The sequence below is a fragment of the Plectropomus leopardus genome, chromosome 5 (genome assembly GCF_008729295.1).
Source record: "Plectropomus leopardus isolate mb chromosome 5, YSFRI_Pleo_2.0, whole genome shotgun sequence".
Taxonomy (NCBI): Eukaryota; Metazoa; Chordata; class Actinopteri; order Perciformes; family Serranidae; genus Plectropomus; species Plectropomus leopardus.
Window position 1 is genome coordinate 17,090,211 of NC_056467.1, and position 18,242 is coordinate 17,108,452.

An 18,242-nucleotide genomic window follows, 5' to 3' on the forward strand; every position below is an offset into this window, starting at 1 on the left:
CCTCAATACAATACTCACATGCCTATATGTAAGTTGAAAGAGTTGTGGTCGCTTTTATCACCCCCAGACAACCCCTACCGCTCTGGCTCCCCGCAATGTTGACTCCACGGCTAAGGCTTTGGTAGATACCCACATGATTGTCTTATTTGCATTGCTGAATATTAGCTTCTCTAGCATTTTTCTAGCTCTAACTTTGGAAAGTGTTTTTGCACAGAACAAGAACTTTGGATTAAAATTGCATTAGGAGGTGATCTCGTAGTGGTGATTACAATAACAGCCACTGATAAGTTTTTTAAATGTACATTTCAAGGGCGACTTCCAGCTCACCTGGAAGAGTGTGAGCTGCATATAGGTTGAGGCCTCTTTATCAGCAGGGGTTTGATTGTGGCCTGTGGCCCTTTGCAGCATGTCCTTTCCCCTTTTTCCCCTTTTTGCCCCAAAAATAATCTTAATATCAATAGTAATTGCATTATGGCCAGGTGCAATATCCAAATCACAGGCACTGTAATTTTTTGATAAAGGTAAAATGTCTCACAAAATACCAGTAAAAATAAAGCCCCAGCCATTTTTCAAACATAAGGGAACATGCTTCCTCTGTACAGACCACAGAAAAAAACACATTATCATAATTTTTTATACTTTTTTCACATGCACATATTACCATTCCTAGTAAAATCACAACCCTCATTTCAATCGCACTATCTGTAAAAAAAAATCAGAATCATCATCATAATCTTTTTTCTTTTTTTTTTTGGCATCGTGTGCAGCCCTAATTTCATTATTTCATTATCATCATTATTTCATTGTTTTAGGACAGACCTGAACAAATTTAAACTTGTCCTGTACTGTGCATTTAATGCCGGTATGATTGTACAGAAAATGTTATTCTTGACAAATGTCAGTAAAAAACAAAGTGTAGATCATTCCCATTGTCATCAAGGCACGTCATTCAATTAAATTACAGTTTACCACCCACAGCACGCTCTTTGCACAGGTAATACATCTACCTGTCCAGGGACTGATAATTTCATTCCAGAAGGTGTTTCATTAGACATAAATTTGCATTTTTGATAAAGCATCTTCATAAGATACAGTGTAATTTAATAGCGTTTCCTTTGTACATAAGGCATAATAATTAACAGCAGCAGCTGTGCCAGTTCCCTCCCCTACCAGCAGGTGCCAGTGTGACGCTGGAGACCCACAACTGTGAGGAAAACATCTCCTTCACTGTGATGTGGATAGATAGATAGATAGAGGAGAGACTGATGAAAGGCAAGAGAACGGACACCTGTTACCCCCTCTGTCTGACCCCCAAAGACAACTTGTGAGTTCTTACTGTCTGTACTGCACCTTTGATTGTCCCTCATTGTTCTCTCTTATTTGTACACAGTGTCTTTTGCTGGGGAGCTCTTTACCTGGCAACCAGAAAGAGGACGCAGCTGACAGCCAAGTAGGCCAGAAGCATGAAGAGCCAGACACCAGGGGAGAAAGGATCCAGGAAGGAGAAGTAGCCTGGCCTACGCCCCTGAAACACGCACACACATGCACACACAGACAGGGATAAAATCGTTAATGCATACACAGACCGTGTAACACTTTGATCGCATCTTTAATTCACAGAAGCCAACCCAACACGGGCTTTTGCAGAGGTGTGAGGTTAAATACTTACTTGTAAAGGTGAAGATTAACTCATTAGCATGTGTAAAAACATCTAACCGTCTCTTACATCACCCCCACAAAGTGAGTGCCAAGATTAATTAAAAAGAAACGTTGCTGAATTTCAGTGTTGATTCGTTCGCCCCGGGCCCAATTCGGTCTGTTTTTAAACAACATTTACCGCCGCCTGTGTAATTTGGAAAAGATGAAAAAGGTGACTGGTACAGTAAATAAAGGGATTTTGATGTGATAAGCCCGAGATTTTCCTGTCCTAAACTGATAACAATATAATTATATGAATCTCATTTGCATGTAAACATTCAGATCAACATTGTATGAAAGCACAGACTCAGTCTGCCATGAATTGTCAACAGAGTGGCACACGGCTGTATATTGCTACAACATCACAGATAAGAGGTTTTATTTCTGGGATTCTGGCACTGAAAAAAATCAAAATAACTGGCAGTTTCCTAGCTATTTTCTGTTAGTTGGTTTATAGTATGCTTTTATGTGATACTACAATAAAGAACAATTACACTGTAAAAATTAACTATTGATTTTGACTTAAAATAAGTTAGTGTATAGGATGCCTTAAGTTTTTGAAGGACAGGTGTGTAAGATTTAGGGGGATATATGGGTAGAAATCTAATAAGTATGTTTTCTTTGACGTATAATCATCTAAAAATAACCACATATCACCCTGTTACTACAGTAGCCTAGAGGGGTCAAACCAAACACTTGTTCCAGATATGGCCATTCGGGTTGTCTCATCTGCCACCATAGTAAAAGGCCAAACTGCAATAAGCAGCTGGAGTTACACTCCTGAACATCGGGATCTCATGTTATTGGAAAAAAAAAGATGACTTCTCATTAGCCGTCCGCAGTTTCATGCCAAAGTACATCGGAGACACGTGGAATTTTAAGCTGAAACTGCTTTATTTCATCAGTTTAGATCACTGTGTCTGTTGGTTTTGGAAAGGAGGAGACCTGTATGGATCATTCAGCTCACGGTAAAAACCTCATAAATATCTGGATCAGAAAACGGTGAGCAAACATTCACCCATGAGAGAAAAGGGTTGAGCATGTTGTGGATGAGCAGCCCATCCTCGAGATACCAACTCGCATCTGATTTGCGGCGTGAAACTGCTTCATTTGGTGTTTATAGCTTTTTTAATCAATAGGTGTTTTTGTTTTGGAGAGGAAGAGATCTCTGTGGATAATTTGGCTCCAAGTAAAAACCTTGAATAATGAAAACTGAAGGGATTCTAGCCAAGAGACATTTTAGATGATTGTAATTTGCAATACACAAGTTGATGCCACCAAATCCCCCTGATTTTATCACGCTTCACCTTTAAATCATTTGTTGAATCATTACAAAATTTCCTCGACTAGTCTTCTCACATTCAGCAAAGTTAAAGGATATTTCAGGATTTTTGAAGTGGGGCTGTATGAGATAGTAATGTATAGTCAGTGTAGAGCTGGCGGTCGACGTGCTTCCAGTTTGCAGAAATAGTCGGGGGGCGTACATCCCACAGCTCAGCATTACCATGCTGTATAGGGGGGTTGATATCAAAATGTATTTTAGCCACTTTAAAAAAAAGCCTACCTAAAAAATACAATATCCGTCTAAGTGGACACTGTATTGATGGTGTTTTCAAGGTGATGTTTTGTTTAAGTCGGATCGTGTAACAGCTGCAGCATTTTTTAACTCAAACAGCTGACAGGTGGTGGATGAGAAAAATAATGTCAAAGGAAAAGGCTGTGCTACGGCAAAGTAAAGCAGTGAAAATACTCTAAATATAGCGTCTATTTAGACTTAGATAGATTTTTTAGGTGGGCCATTTTAAAGTGGCTTAAATACGTTTTGATATTAACCCGTGTGGTGCGCGCCCCCGTCTGTTTCTGCAAATCGGGAGTCTGCCACTGTCTGTAATACACTGACTATACATAAGTATCTCATACAGTCCCACTTAAAAAATCCCGAACTATCCCTTTAAACTTTTAAGGCAGCCCAGACACTAACTGTTTTTTTTCTTTTTTTCAAACAAATAGTTTATTTTTATAGCGTAGAGATCAAAATTATGAACAGAGACATATTTTGCACTCTTACCAAGGTTGAATGCAGTAGAGAGAGGAAGGTAAAATAATCAAGTAAACCACTGCAGCTACATTAAATCGAAATTTATATATGTGACCTATAGCTGACTTCCTCTTGGGAGTGCACAGTGTCCCTGCTTGGTGAAAAAAAAGAAATTAATAGCTTTGGCTTGGGCAGAAAGGCTAGCGGTGCCGAAGCAGCTGTGGGCAGTTATGTATCGGTTTGGATTGGTAACCAGTGGTAGAGGAGATAAAGTGGCTAAAATAAGGTTGGCAGCGAGCAGGGCAATGGGGATATAGGGGCTAATTCCTAATGTTTCACTTCCAGCATCAGCTATTGTCTTCCAAATGAAACCAATTACTGGTGATTGTGTGTACCTATTTATGTGCGTGTGCATGCTCATATTTCTCATGTCCATGTTCAGCATATAGCCCGGCTGACCCATCAGCAAGGGAATATTAGCCATTTACACACAGATGCACGTCTGCCATCTGTTAATGACTATGAAATGGAAGTGGCTGTCAGGGCCAGCAACATGGTTAAATAGTGGAGGTGATCAAACAGCCAACTGTCCAAGTGTTGTAATGAGACTAGATATACCTTATCTTTCATTCCTGTCTACAGGCAGCACTGCGGAGCCCACCTGAACAAGCCCAAATCGCTTTTATGCAAAAATACTCAATTAGGTACTCCTAGGGGATATCATGCACGCCAAAACACTGCAGTAATACATTTCTAAGGCCCTCCAAAATTAAATTTGCAGCAAGAGGGTGAAATTATTTTGGTGGGTATTTGTTATGATAAACGAACCCCCATTTAGACTTGCACAGAGATGAAAATTCATTAATGCGTTTGTAATCACTTGCATATTAGACTGACTGAGTAAAATAGGAGTGGTGCAGAAAGCAATAGAGGAGAGATTCAATATCATATTTTGTATGATTAAAATCAGCCTGTCAGTCTTAATGTCTGTCTGTCTATCTATAGAGTGTAATGCGTATGATAGTGATGATGACAGCTGTCTGAAAATAGAATAGTGAAGTGGTGAAACACACAATGGCCATCTCAGCGGCAGAGTATTGCTGTAGAATGAGTATTACTGCCAGACTGCCTCCGGTTGGCACTGGCATCACTGGGGTAACAGCAGTATGTGCTGACATGAGTCCTCCTGTTTGCTGGTCCAGTTTGGTGCATGCTGAACCAGCGTTTTCTTAAATGCTTGCCTCGCGTGTCCACGTCTTAAGCTCCCACCAAGGTGCTATTATTAAGATGAAGGGAGCTGCAGAGACGTGGGGCACCCATGCAAACAGAGAGAAGTGAAGGTTCAGGGGAGCAGATCGGAAATAGAGACGGAGAGAAATGTAGGAAGAGACAGAAATCACACGGACGACAGATAAACAGTAGGAGCTGCGTGCTGCAGAGAAATCTTGACTCTTGTGGTGTAAGATGTGTGCTTTAACACTCAGAGACAAAGTTATGTTTTCATGAGCTGGAGGGGAAATAATCCATGGTGAGGCTGCGAGCAACACACTAATGAGTACACAGACATTCAGATAGGCTAAATGGGAACTGCATAAAATGTATTAAAAGTCTGTGTGCACGCTTCCAAAATGTGTCAGGATATTTTCTCTGGAAATATTTTTTCCATAATACAAACATTTTAGGTCTTGTAAACTGAGTTCTAGAAAGAACAGGCTTAATTAAAGGAATACGTCACCTCCCAAATGATCATTTGTGCCTCAATTACTCACCATGTGCTGTGATGAATCCAGGAGGAAAACTTTTTGTTTTTTATTTCATATTTTTTCTCTTTTTTCCCTTTTGCATACATCCAGCAAATAAGAAAAAAAATAAATAAATAATTTTTGATGAAGTCATAGGGGACTGCGTATAAAAGCAGCAAAACTTCATCAAAACATACGTTCACAAACTATCACACAACTTGCCTCCAAGTCTCATTTATTTACTCATATGCTCAGTCCTTCCAAAAACACATGAATTTTCCCCAAAACTGCACACTCTTTCGTGCCTGAGACTGTTGATGCAGAAGTGTTTTAAATAGTAACATTTTGCCAAAAAGTATGTGTTGGGAAGTACTGAGCATAGTACTGGATAAATGACATTTGGATTATATTGCATGAGTTGTGTGAGTTTGTAAACAACTGCATGCTTTTGGATTTGGATTTTGGGTTCTCCATTCACCGTGGAGGCATGTCAGAAAAACTAAGTTTTCCTCACAAATTTAATGTAACATGGAGTGAATAATTGATCTATAAATGATGATGAAGGAACAGTGTGCAAGATTTGGGGGGATTTAGTGGCATCTAGCAGTGAGGATTGCAGATTGCAACCAGCTGAAACTTCTCCTGGTTAAAATTCCTTCAGTGTTATTGCTCAAGAGGTTTTTACTTGGAGCTAAATTATCTACAGAAGTGTCTTCATCTCCAAAACAAACAGCCCAGGTGATTTAAAAAGGTAAAGACATTGAACAAAGCAGCTCCAAGTGTAAAAAAAAACAGTGAATTTCTGTCACTCTGGCCACAGAGAGGTGGTGGCAGACACCAAAACACAAATAAACCTATTTAGATTGTTTGGTGTTTGGTTTGTCTGTTCTGGGCCACTGTAGAAACAGCATGACAATGATTAGGCCCCACTTATTATATTATATTCCATTTCTGCCAATATATCCCCCTAAATTCTACATACTGGACCTTTAAAGTTGCTTGCCCACAGCTTCCTAAGTTCACAGTAAAGGAAGAGAAGTACTGAATCCTTGTTTGAGTGGAGATGGCCCATAGAGCAGCCTGACTAACTCCTGTTCCCTGTGGTTTAAAGAAATGATGTCCATCACAGATCCTTACCTAATGCATCTGTGCGACCGAGGGCTCAGTGTAACCGATGTTACCACAGTCATAAATTACTCATGTATGTACATATTAGGTATATCTAATTATTCATAAGAGTTAAATTGACTCAAGAGAGCAATTTGAGAAACCAAAAGTACCTCCCAGTCTGTCCAAATGGCACCAGGATTATTGTTTAAACACTGAGCTCATGTAGGTGGTCTGCTCTCTCTTCATTTTGGAAGGTGAGCCTGTACATGCAAGACAGACTGTCAGCAGCTGTGTGTTTGTGTGTGTGCGTGTGTGTTTCAAAGCTTGTCAGCCGCTGTCTGTGCTGTCAGTCTTCGGCAGCAGGGCAGATACAGTACGTGCTTGGGCAACCCAGCGCACAGGGAGCACCAGTGCCAAACACAGAGGCAGCAGGTAGCTGATATCTGGCTGGAGAAAACACAGTAACCATAGATAATCTGATAGATACTGTTTAGCGAGAGATATACACTCTGAAGAGACAGAAGACTCTGAAACTATGCCATGATGAACAAACAAACTATGAGCACTGACATTAATAATTGCCCTGGTGCATGAGTTAGATATTAAAAGGAAACCCCGCTGCAATAAAGGGATTTCAAAGTAGAAGAAGCACAAAATGTGAGTATAAATTATAGCTACAGGTTGAACCGGCTCCTCACACATAAACATTTGCTGCCGTGTTTGAATTATTTTTATTAGGGGCAGGGGAATCATTTTATAAAGGTTTATCGTCACGTTAAGACGATAAGAGGGCGTGAGGCAAATCAAAGTTACGGGAGAGAATGCAGACGTGGTGCAGAGGGCGAAACATTCTTTACGACCTGTTTTTATGAGTACATCTCAACAAATAGAATAGCGAGGAATTGCTGCCTATAATAGTATGTGTATATCCTTTCTCCCTCTAAACATGCAGGTGAAGAGCTCATTCATTTTTACCTTGCACTGCCCTTGCTCTATCTCAACATCCCACTGTCCCTCATTCATTGCCCTCCACCCCCGCCTCTCTCTCTCCAGGGACTGCTGGCATGCCAGGAGGGTGGCTAAAGGAGCTGGTGAGGTTATCCAGTCAAGGATTTCACCTAGTCATCCTGCCTCTTGGTATTCATACCACATTGTTGCCCCCCGAGGCTGCCTGCCTGAAAACTGACTCACTGAAGGAGACTTCTCATTGTCATTTCAACTCTCCCTTTCATTTCTCCGTCATCTCTCCACCCCCTTTTGCTTCTCTTTCTGCCCATTTCTTGCTAATTCTCTTTTATGTTGTCTTTTTCCTCTCCCTCCCTGTGTTTCCACACTGTCTGTGTTTTTTCTACACTCTTTGATAGTGTGTGTGCATTTCTAATTGTGTCAGAGCCGACAATGTCAGCTTCTCTGGTTGTTGAGATAACCGTGGGGCAATCTGCGGAGAGCAATTGATTTGGCAGAGGTCACATGGTCATAATCGTAGTAACATCCTGCCATCTCTTAGGCTCACCAGGTTGTTTGTCTCTATGTCTGTGTGCTTTGAACATGCATGTGACTGTGGACTGTGCATTACAGGGTGAAACCACAAGGCTACATGTGTTTGTGACTGTGTAATTTTGTCCGAGGTCGTGTGTGGTCAGAGAGTCAATAAAGCTCCGTATGCTGTACTCTCCCCTCAGGGCAGCTTCTGAATCTGACACAGCTCCCACACACCCCTAATTAGCTTCTATGTCTAATTATGTGCCTCTCTCTCTCTCTTATACACACACTTGTGATAACGTTGCTGCCGTGGATTGATTGCTGAACGGCCCTACTGGGCACGAGCTCAGGGGCCAGTGTCAGGGGGCCAGTGTCAGGGGGCCCACCTGGCCTTCAACTGCAAAATGTCACTCAAATAACATGTAGAAATTGTGAAAGAGGCTCAGAATTAACAATGACATACAAAGGAACTACACAAAGACAGTAAACGCCACAAAAAAATCTCAAGAATCAAATCAAAATCACAAAGAGATACAAAACGAATGCAAAGAGGTGCAAAACAGCTGCAATGAGGCACAAAGAGAATCACAAGGACTACAACAGGAGCCAAAACAACCATAAATAGACAAAAAAATACCGACAACAGATGTAAAACAACTGCAAAAACAGGCAAAACAACTACAGACATCAAAAATACGTACAAAAAAAACGCAAGAGCATTACAAAGAGACACAAAACCACAGAGATGTACAAAGAATACAAAGACACACAAAACTAAAACAAAAAGAGGCAAATAACCTACGTAGGAGAGGTGGTGCGGCTTTTTGCATCTCTGAGCTCAGGGGTACATTGTCTCATAATCCGCCCATGCCGCACAGTCCCTAAAATAAGGGAACTGTTGAGATGATGGAACTGGCATGGATATAAAGTACCTCAAGTGGGGACTTGGGTTACAGCATTTTTGTCATACAGATGATGAATGCAGTGGGAGGGACAGTTTTTATGAGAAGAGGTTGGCAGTTGCTCTAGGTTACGTCTGGGTACATAACTCTGATGTCCAATTCATGTATTTTACTGGCTGCTGAGGTGAAGGTGTGTTCTTTGATTTGTGTGTAAAGGCAAATCAAATGTATTTAATATGGCCTCAAATCATAGTCTCAGAGAACAGACACCTGTGTTGGTATATGACATCTAATATAGCTTCTGATATTATTGAGGTTTAAATAACAATTTCTGTTTTTTAAATAGTGTATAGTAATCGTTCGTGCGAAGGTTATGTTTACAGGTACATTGTTTATTATATTATTTCTGTAAGAATACAGGTAAAGGTTAATTGCGACAGGTGTGGTGGCGTAAAGCTGTTTAGTGCACGTGACTACAGAGATTGTGATGACGTGCTTGACAATGAGGAGAAGTCTGCATAGGTTTGGATCATCATCAAGTTTTTGACTGTGTAGTAACATGTATTATGAAAGCCCCCTCCAATTTAAAACATCGTTGCCTACTGTCGGATTTCATCTTAGCTCTGTTACCCCCACAGGAGTATGTAATATATTAGGATCTTTAAAGAATTCTGATTCTGGTTATGACAATAAAATAAAATAAAATGCAGAACTACTTAAAGTGGTTTCTGTGGCCACTGCTGAACCACTAATATATATTTAACTTGTTGTTTATCACGGTAATTGTGCCACAGGAACTGAAAACAGTCAAAATCCGCCCCATTTATAAAGATGATGATCCTGCAATCTTCACCAACTACAGACCCATTTCCATTTTACCCACCATGTCAAAGTTTCTTGAGAGGCTTGTTTCTAACAGATTGTTGAGGTACCTTGATGAATGAAATATTATATAATTATCAATATGGTTTCGGGAAATATCGGTCTGCTTACATGGCTACTATCCATCTTACAAATGAGCTACACAGAGCAAAGGATAAAAAGAATTCACCAAAGGGATTTTTGTAGACTTCTCAAAAGCGTCTGATGCTGCAAATCACCATATTCTATTACAAAAGTTAAGAATTTGGGACTGATGATCAGGCGTTGATGTGGTTCACTAATTATCTGGAACACAGACTACAGTTTACTGCATTTAAATGAGTGAATTCTCTTCCTCTTGAGATGAAATGTGGTGTCCCTCAAAGATCAACCCTTGGGCCATTGCTTTTTGGTATATATATTAATGCCCTAGCCAATGCATCAGGGCAGCTATCAAAAATAAAATTTGCTGATGACACTAGTTTTTTATATTCCCAAACAAATCTTAATACAATCATGAAATTGGAAACCTCACATTTCATCCGTTGGGTCCAAAATTGGACAAAACATTGGAATAACTGGAAGACTTTGTTATCTCATAAACACAAAAGTCTCCCTCAATCTTTATAATTCTATGACTTATCCTTTCATTAGTTTAACAAACTTGGCATACTAAATATGTATCAAATTAACAACTTTCAAGTTGCTCAATGTTTACATGGCTCTTTAAATAAAACACTTCCCTCTTCTTTCATGATGTCTTTATCACTAACAATCAATTCATAATTACTCCACCCGAAAAGCACTCCACTCCTTTACACCCCCAATCATAAAACACTTCATCCTAATTTATTATCACATACAGGTTCAAATATATCGACTTAATTTCCTCCTCACCTGATTAGACTTTCTCTTGTATCATTAAAAAATCTGTCAAAAATATCCTACTACAACAATAGCCCAAAATGATGTGTTTTTTCTCTTCTTCTTTTTCTTATCATCATGTTCTCTGCCCTCATCTGCCTGTCTTTTCTTATTAATATTTTTTATGAAAGCCTATATGTATATATATTTTTTAACTATTTTATAATGTTTTGTCTTATCAGTGGTAAGAGACTGTATGCACTGAGTGATAGTTTTGTGAGGAACCTCACCCGTCAAGCCCCTTGAGGGTTTTCTGGGTTTCCCCGGCATGCCTTCTTTTCTTAAAATGTATAACATTGTTGTTTTTAGTATGTGCTAAATAAATCAAATCAAAATGTAATACCGTTTTATATCATGTAATTACAGGTGGTAAGTGAGATTAAGAATAGAAAATCAAGTTTGTACTGGACCAGATACGATGTGATTTTGGAAGGACTTTGCCTGTTGTATTTCTTTTTTGGATTCCAAAAAAAACCTGTTCAATTTTTTTCCTGCCTCACGTGAGCTGGAACACGAGTCAAAACCGAGACACGCTGCAGACTAAGTGGCCTAGGAACTTTGGTATGTTGAAACAGCTCATATAACAAACCTCCAACCAGCCACAAAATAGTCTAGCAAGACTGCTGGAGAGCCGAGACAGGTAGAGATCACCTTCTGCAGACAAACTGTAAGCTGTCTGAGATTTGTTTCTATATTTTATATTTCAGTGTGGTGTCCCGAAAATCATACACAGAGTCAGTACACAAGACAGTCCCTTGTCTTTTTGTTTAACGTAAAGCACTGACACAAAATCATGTGACAGGTAATTAAGCGTTGCGATTTTACGCTACGCCACAGAAAAGTTGACTATGAAAGTTTTTAGAGTGGAGCAACAAACAGAGTTTGAGTCCCGGTTTGTTGCCTTTTTCTCCTGTTTTATACAAAAAAAGCATTTGGTCTGAACTGTGCCTAAAGGCAGTGATGCTTGGGAAACTGTTTATAGCTTAGTTGCAACACACGAGTAATTTTGCCAAAGCAGGATTATGCCTTTTACAATATTGTTGTTGCTGAGAGAAAATATTGTCTTTATCGATTGGCCCGGAATGCGAATATGTGTTGCCGTTTTATAATAAATAGAAGTTAATGACAAGGCAAAAAAGATGCACAGTAAAAGTAAAAAAAAGGATTTTCAGAGAGAGAGTCAGACATACAGTGCATACATACTGGCAAAGAGGAGAGATGGAGATTAAATGGCTGATAGTCTGAGGGTAATTAATACTCAACAGGCGCCTTTATTTTATTGCATTCGCCATTCCTATTGATCAGACTGAAATTTTCATTTAAAGTTTGAAATAAGCAGCAAACCCCCTTGTAGAAATCCCTGCGCCTCAGATCAATAGTCAGTGGATTAGAACTAAACAAGTGCAGTCACAGAAATTCAAATATCGAATTTTAGAGCCATGCTGAGGGACTGCTCTGAGTCACATCTGAGAAAATGCCAAGGGGCAATGAGAGAGCGAAAAGAGCACAAGGAAATTATGGCAGGGCAAAGGGAGAGAGACAGAGACAAGGGACACCTGTCTTCACTTTCTGTCTTATCTTGTACTTTTTTCTTCTCTTCTCTCCATAGAGCAGAGCTTTATCTTAATAATAACCGCATTCTTCATTTCCTTCTTATTGACCTCTTATTCATGAATTTGGAGCCAACTGGGTCAAGCCTGTGCTAATTCAACTCTGCCCGCCCCGAGGGACATCAGCTCCATATCACCTCCTCCTGCTGCCATCCGCCTGCCTGCCTCCCACTTCAGAGGTGATGCGCCACCCTGCAGCCCATTTAACACTGCACCTGCTGCGAGCATCGATTGATTCTCCCCAACTGTTGCCGCTCAATTGAGTCCCTCACTGGTACACCTATTAGCGCTGTGTGTACACTATGGGAAGGTGAGAAGGAAGGAGGATTACAAGAAAGGAGGAAGAGGGAATGTGAGTAAACGCCCCTCTGGGAAACCACGGATGTGCCATGAGTGTGGACTGTAGCTGGTGCCATACTTGGCCCCCGCAGTGTCACCTTGGGTTTTGGGTGAGGGCTAATGATTAATGGGCCACTGACTCTGCAAACACTGGCTCATTTCCACCTGCGCTGCTGTTGTTTCACTGTTTCTTGCGCGGGCTCGCTCTCTGTGGAGCATGGAGGGCGTTGCTTGTGTGAATAAGACCGCCAAACCTAAGCAGAGGGCAGGCAGAAAACAACTGTGAAACTGGTACATTCATCAGGAAGTTCACACAGTAAAACACGCCATCTGGTGCTGGCGGGGTTGTGGGGCCGCGGCAACAGAAGGAGGAAATGGGCAAACATGGGAGAAGTGAAAAGAGCCGGACACTATTAAAAAGTTGAGACTGCAGGGACAGACGGGAAATGATGGTGGGAAGATAAATAAGAAGCAAAAAAGCGAGATGAAGGGTTGGAGGAAGACGAGGGTACGGCCTTGAAAACACACAGATGCAGGGGGAATTGAGAAGCTGAGAGGTAAAAGAGGTGATGAGGTTCAAAGGAGGAGAGTTTGTGGAAGGATTTGGACAGACGAAGAGAGACAGACTCTACAGTCCAAAAGGGAGAATGGTTCTTTTCCAGCCATTAGACAAGGCTGACAGCCTGCTGTGGCACGTTCGCAAGCTGTTCGAGAGCCATTTCGATCGGTTAGAATCAGTGTGTGTGCGTGTTTGTGGGGAATGGGCAGGTGGGAGGTAACTTACCAAGTGGACACGATACATGATACTGATGCCAAGGGTCATGAAGGGCTTGGAGAAGTCAATGACCTTTTCGCGCTCCGCTGTGATGGTGAGGCCTGCAACTGCCAGGTCAGCTTTCTGAAACACAGAGGGAAAAAAGAATCTCATCATGTAAACACACAGCTAAAGGCATATAGCACTGAGGACTTGAGAATAGACTAGAACAACGGTTCCCAACTGGTGCAGCCACTGGGTCCAGAGTTCTCCTTAATCATTAGTTCAAGGTCCGCACATAAGAGAAATTACCACACATTCAATTGAGAAAATGTAAATAAATATGAGCTTAAAACACAATAAAATATACATATATATATTGCAAGAATAAGGTGCAATTAGTTAAAACCAGGGGCATTTCTAGGATTTGGGATCTTTCTCTGTAGGAAAAGAGAAACTGCCAAAATTTTATAAAGAAAACATGACCACGCATTTGTCAATGTTCTTTTTTGCCTTTAAAAATGTTTGATGAATTTTTTATTCTTTAAAAATGTTTTGGTGATTTTTTGAATTTAAAAAAAAATCTTTTTCTTTAAAAGTTTTTACAATTTTTTTTGCTCTTAATGTTTTCATCTATTTTTAAAGAAAACATGATTTCAGCAATCGCCTTTCAATGGTAGAAGGCAAAAAAACACAGAAATAAAAAAAAAACAACAGCAAATATCTACACAAAAACAACGGTAATAAATAGTCAGTAATAAATAATCAGTAAATGCATTTAGTCTTGCACTCTGCCAACATTAAAACACTGTCCTGGTGTTTAATAGTATTCAGTTTCTTAATGGCATATGGGAGCTGATAAGAAATCTGGAGGTGCGGGTCTTTTTAGACCTGTAGCGCCTTCCAGAGGGCAGCAGGGCGAAAAGGTCGTGTCCTGGGTGAAATGAGTCTATGGTGATGGGTGTGGCCGCTAGGCATTAGGCTTTGTATGTGCAAGTGATGTTCTGTGCTGATTTTATTACTCTGAAGTGCTTTCCCGTCAGCCTGAGTGCAGCTAAGAAACCACAGCAGGATGTCATAAGAGAGGACACAAGCAATTTATGACATAACCAATCATTTAAACGCTTGAACGGATGACACAAGAAGAGGGCTACTAGATTCTAATTCCCTAATAATGCCCTTTTGTATGCCATAGCCTCTTTGTCTGCCAATAGCGCTATCTGTGGTGAGGATAATCCAGCATTGGCACTGCATCTGCGTGTGTGTGTGTGTAGGGCACAAGAGAGCTGAGGGTAACCATTGTGGCCGGCCAAGGGAACACTGTCAAGACAAATCACTTGACAAAGCAGTGGCTAGTAAAACACACACTTGGAAACACACAGACACACACACGTAGAAATGGTCAATGTACGCTGAATGCTGGATGGCTCCCTGCTAATAATACAGGCCAGCAAAGTGCAACTGCAAGGGATTTTTCATCTCCCCGAGGAGCGAAGAGTGAAAGCAGCAACGCATTGCTCTTTGTCTGCTGCAGGAGAACTAAGAGGATTGGGGAGACGGAGAGGAATGGGAGGATGAGAGTGAAGAGAGGGGAGCTCTGCTGCAGCACTGCAGACGCCACTCTGAAAATCCACAACACACTGTTTGTATCTCCAGGAAAGAGAGACAGGGAGAGGGGCATCTGGCGTGCATGAAAGAGTGTATCTGCTATTCGACGCCATGTGAAAATTGATCCATTTTTTTTCCATAATTATTTTAACCTTTAGAGCAGGATTAAAATGGTACCAGGAGATATTTAGAGCTTCACCTAAAAAGCCCTAATTTCACTCTCTCAGTGCTTCAATTTGTGCGTTACGTGTCCAAATTTCCACCTCTTTAACCTCGCCCCAGCCTACGTTCCGCACTGAAGCCTAATGCCTCCTGCTGCCCTACCCTCAGCCCGCAGGCTCCGACCCTCCATCATCAGCTGTCCCCAGCCTCGTCCTTTTTTTTTTCCTCTCTCCATCGTTTGAAAGTCTGATCGCCTGCTCCCAGTGCCGGAAGCAAGCCACACGCAAGGAACAACCATCCAGGCAATTTCAACAAAGAAAGTCACTGATCCTTTGAAAAATGAACACACGGTCGTAACAGCCACTGAAATATTTATGTGCCGATAGAATATTAATATTGATTACTGGGTTCCTCAGCCTGTTTGCCGGTATGCCTTCTAGTGTAAGTGAGAAAAAAAAACTGTAATATTGGCTGTTCAATATTACATCATACTTGTTTCCACTTGCATTCAATCATATCATGCTAAGTTGGGAAAAAAAGGCAAAATAAAACCTGTGAATGTGAAGGATGAATTAAACATTACCCTCTAGGATTTGGTTTTAACACTTTAGTCTTTGGAGATGCTTCTGTTCTCTAACTGCGGTGCTGTGGATTAATGACGCGGGACATACTGTCCTTACACTTTGGTCTGGATTCCTCCTGACATGTCTCATTGTTAACTCAGGCTGTCTGAAACCTGTCAAACTCATCAACCTCACACAGTAAAATATTGTTCAAGCTGAGTGGTACTGGCAGGGACACAGGGACTTGTTGTCCAGAATCACCTCAGGCTCTCCTCCTTTGCTGCTACCAAGTGTATATTTCATATCCTTTCAACTTATCCCTTAAACTTGTAGCCACTGCTGTTCCTTTGTTTTCTTTCACAATCTTTCACAATCTTTCCCCATTCCTTTCTAAGCCTTTAACCAAACAAGCTCGAGCCTTTCTGTCCACTGAGGAACATCCGTCCAGATGTCCCCCATCCCATGACAAATCCCTTTCAAGCACGACTCAGCTTCGTGTCCAACCCCCTCGTCCTTGCAACTCCACAGCTCAAGCTGCTGTCAGATAACCCTTTTGCACCAAAATTAGCATGCATATGCATTTTATTTTACAATGCAGGTAAACTCACTTCAAATAGGTGAAAGACTCCTTTTCCATTGGCAGTAAACTGCAGTAGATGAGTATAGCTTTCAGCTTTTTTACAGGGTCATTAAACAGTAGAAGGCAGCATTGAGGCCCAACATGTTCTCATCCCATGTTGTCACATATATTTATCAGTAGGCTTTTGCATTTACGTATTACACTTCAGGTGTCCTCCTGTGTCATCTTTGGCGTGATGCAACAACCAGCACTCAGATGTCATCAAAAGCACATGGTTATGTTAAGGCAACAAAGGAAAAAGTGTTCAGATTTAGGGAACAGAAGCGTGTGGTTAGGTTCAGGAAAAAACATTTTAATTTGGCTTTAAATTACTGCAGTCAGCGAACACCAGGTGAAAGTCTGGGGTTTGCTGGACCCATCCACCACCCCTCCTACCCTCCCTATAGGGACCATCCCCCAGCAACGTTTCAACCTGATGCCATCCAGCAGAGTAACGGAGGGCTGTGACAGTTTCCATCCGGCCGTGTTTTCACCTGATGAAAAAAAACTCAAAAAACAGTGTTCCATGAATGGACAGGATTTGTGGTGCCTAATCGTTACATCAATCAGAATTTCTCACTGTAAATGTCTGGGACTATCAATAGAGAGATGGTTGATTTAAGCTAGAGTTGTGTGTACCCTCCACCTCCCCATCGCTGCCTAGTCTGCACAGATTCACCAGCCTCATCACTCTCAGAGTCATCAGCCATCACCTCCAGTGTCTGGACTCAAGGGGGGATTTATCTCGCTGCTGCTCAGATGCCCCTCGGTTATAAATCTCCCTCTGGAGTCCAAGTGCCAAGACTGTCAAATGTTAATCATTACATCATCTTTTAAACATTACACCTGTAATCTGTATTAAATATTATGCTTACTTCATTCACTCTGCGAATAAAAAATACATAAAAATATGGTGGTAAACAAATATAAAACGAGGCTATGATTATTATTTTGTCTGAAATGTTTCAGAGTTCTGTCATTGCTTCTGATTTTTGTCCTGATATTAATTCTGTTTTTAAAAAAATATTTTTAATCTGACACATTGTATACTTTATATTGAAAGAGTTAATCATGAGAATATGCCAAGTAAAAATGGTAGATTTAATAAGCTTGTGCTTCAGCCTATACCTTTATGGTCTATACTTTTTGTTTTCCTTTTGATTTAATGCCATGATGTTATTTATTCTTTATTAAGTGTGTTCCTCTTGGAAAATTGTTAACAAGGACCGAAATAAATTACCACAAACAAACCTGTCTCTTCTGATTGAGAAGACTGATCTGATTGAGTGAGTCGCCCACCATAGCTACACAACCAGCCCCCTTCACTTCTTGATACAGAAGCGTAATGAAAATACTGAGTTAATATTTAGCTAGCTATGATCTTCGGGTTAAAAGAGAGGCAGTAAAGGTTAGGGTAAGGGTTACATTAGTTACTAAGATTATGAATTATGTTTGTGTCAAATGAATAAAACAAACTAATAAAGTGGATTATCGCTGTGTTTTGGCCTCATATTTATTGACTACAAAGTCGCATTTGTAGCAGGTTACATCAGTGGCTCTGTGTTGTAGTATGTAGGAGCATGTTGTGGGGCTTTAAACAGAGTTTGGCCGCAGCTTTACATCTCCCAAATTTGTGGTGGCATGTCATTGCATCGCTCTGGAACAGGGGGCAAATACTTATACGTCCACGGTGTGTGTATATGTGTTTGTGTGTGTGGGTGGGTCATGTTTCCTTCACTGCAGATCAAAGCCAATCAGAGCCAGAGCCGAGTCATTGGTCCTAGAAATAATGCCTATTGTAACCTTTCCTCCAAAGACAAAAGCCAAATG

The 18,242-nt window shown here is 40.8% G+C and overlaps 1 protein-coding gene across 1 annotated transcript in view; it reads right to left on the reverse strand.

The window, feature by feature from the left end:
* grik4 (glutamate receptor, ionotropic, kainate 4) overlaps window positions 1-18,242 on the reverse strand; it is a 194,856-nt gene that overhangs the window by 9,244 nt on the left and 167,370 nt on the right. Inside the window, exons 12-13 of the mRNA XM_042486419.1 lie at window positions 13,491-13,604; window positions 1,416-1,525 (exon numbers count right to left, since the gene is read on the reverse strand). Coding sequence (XP_042342353.1) covers window positions 1,416-1,525; window positions 13,491-13,604 — 224 coding nt within the window. The remainder of the gene's footprint in view (window positions 1-1,415; window positions 1,526-13,490; window positions 13,605-18,242) is intronic.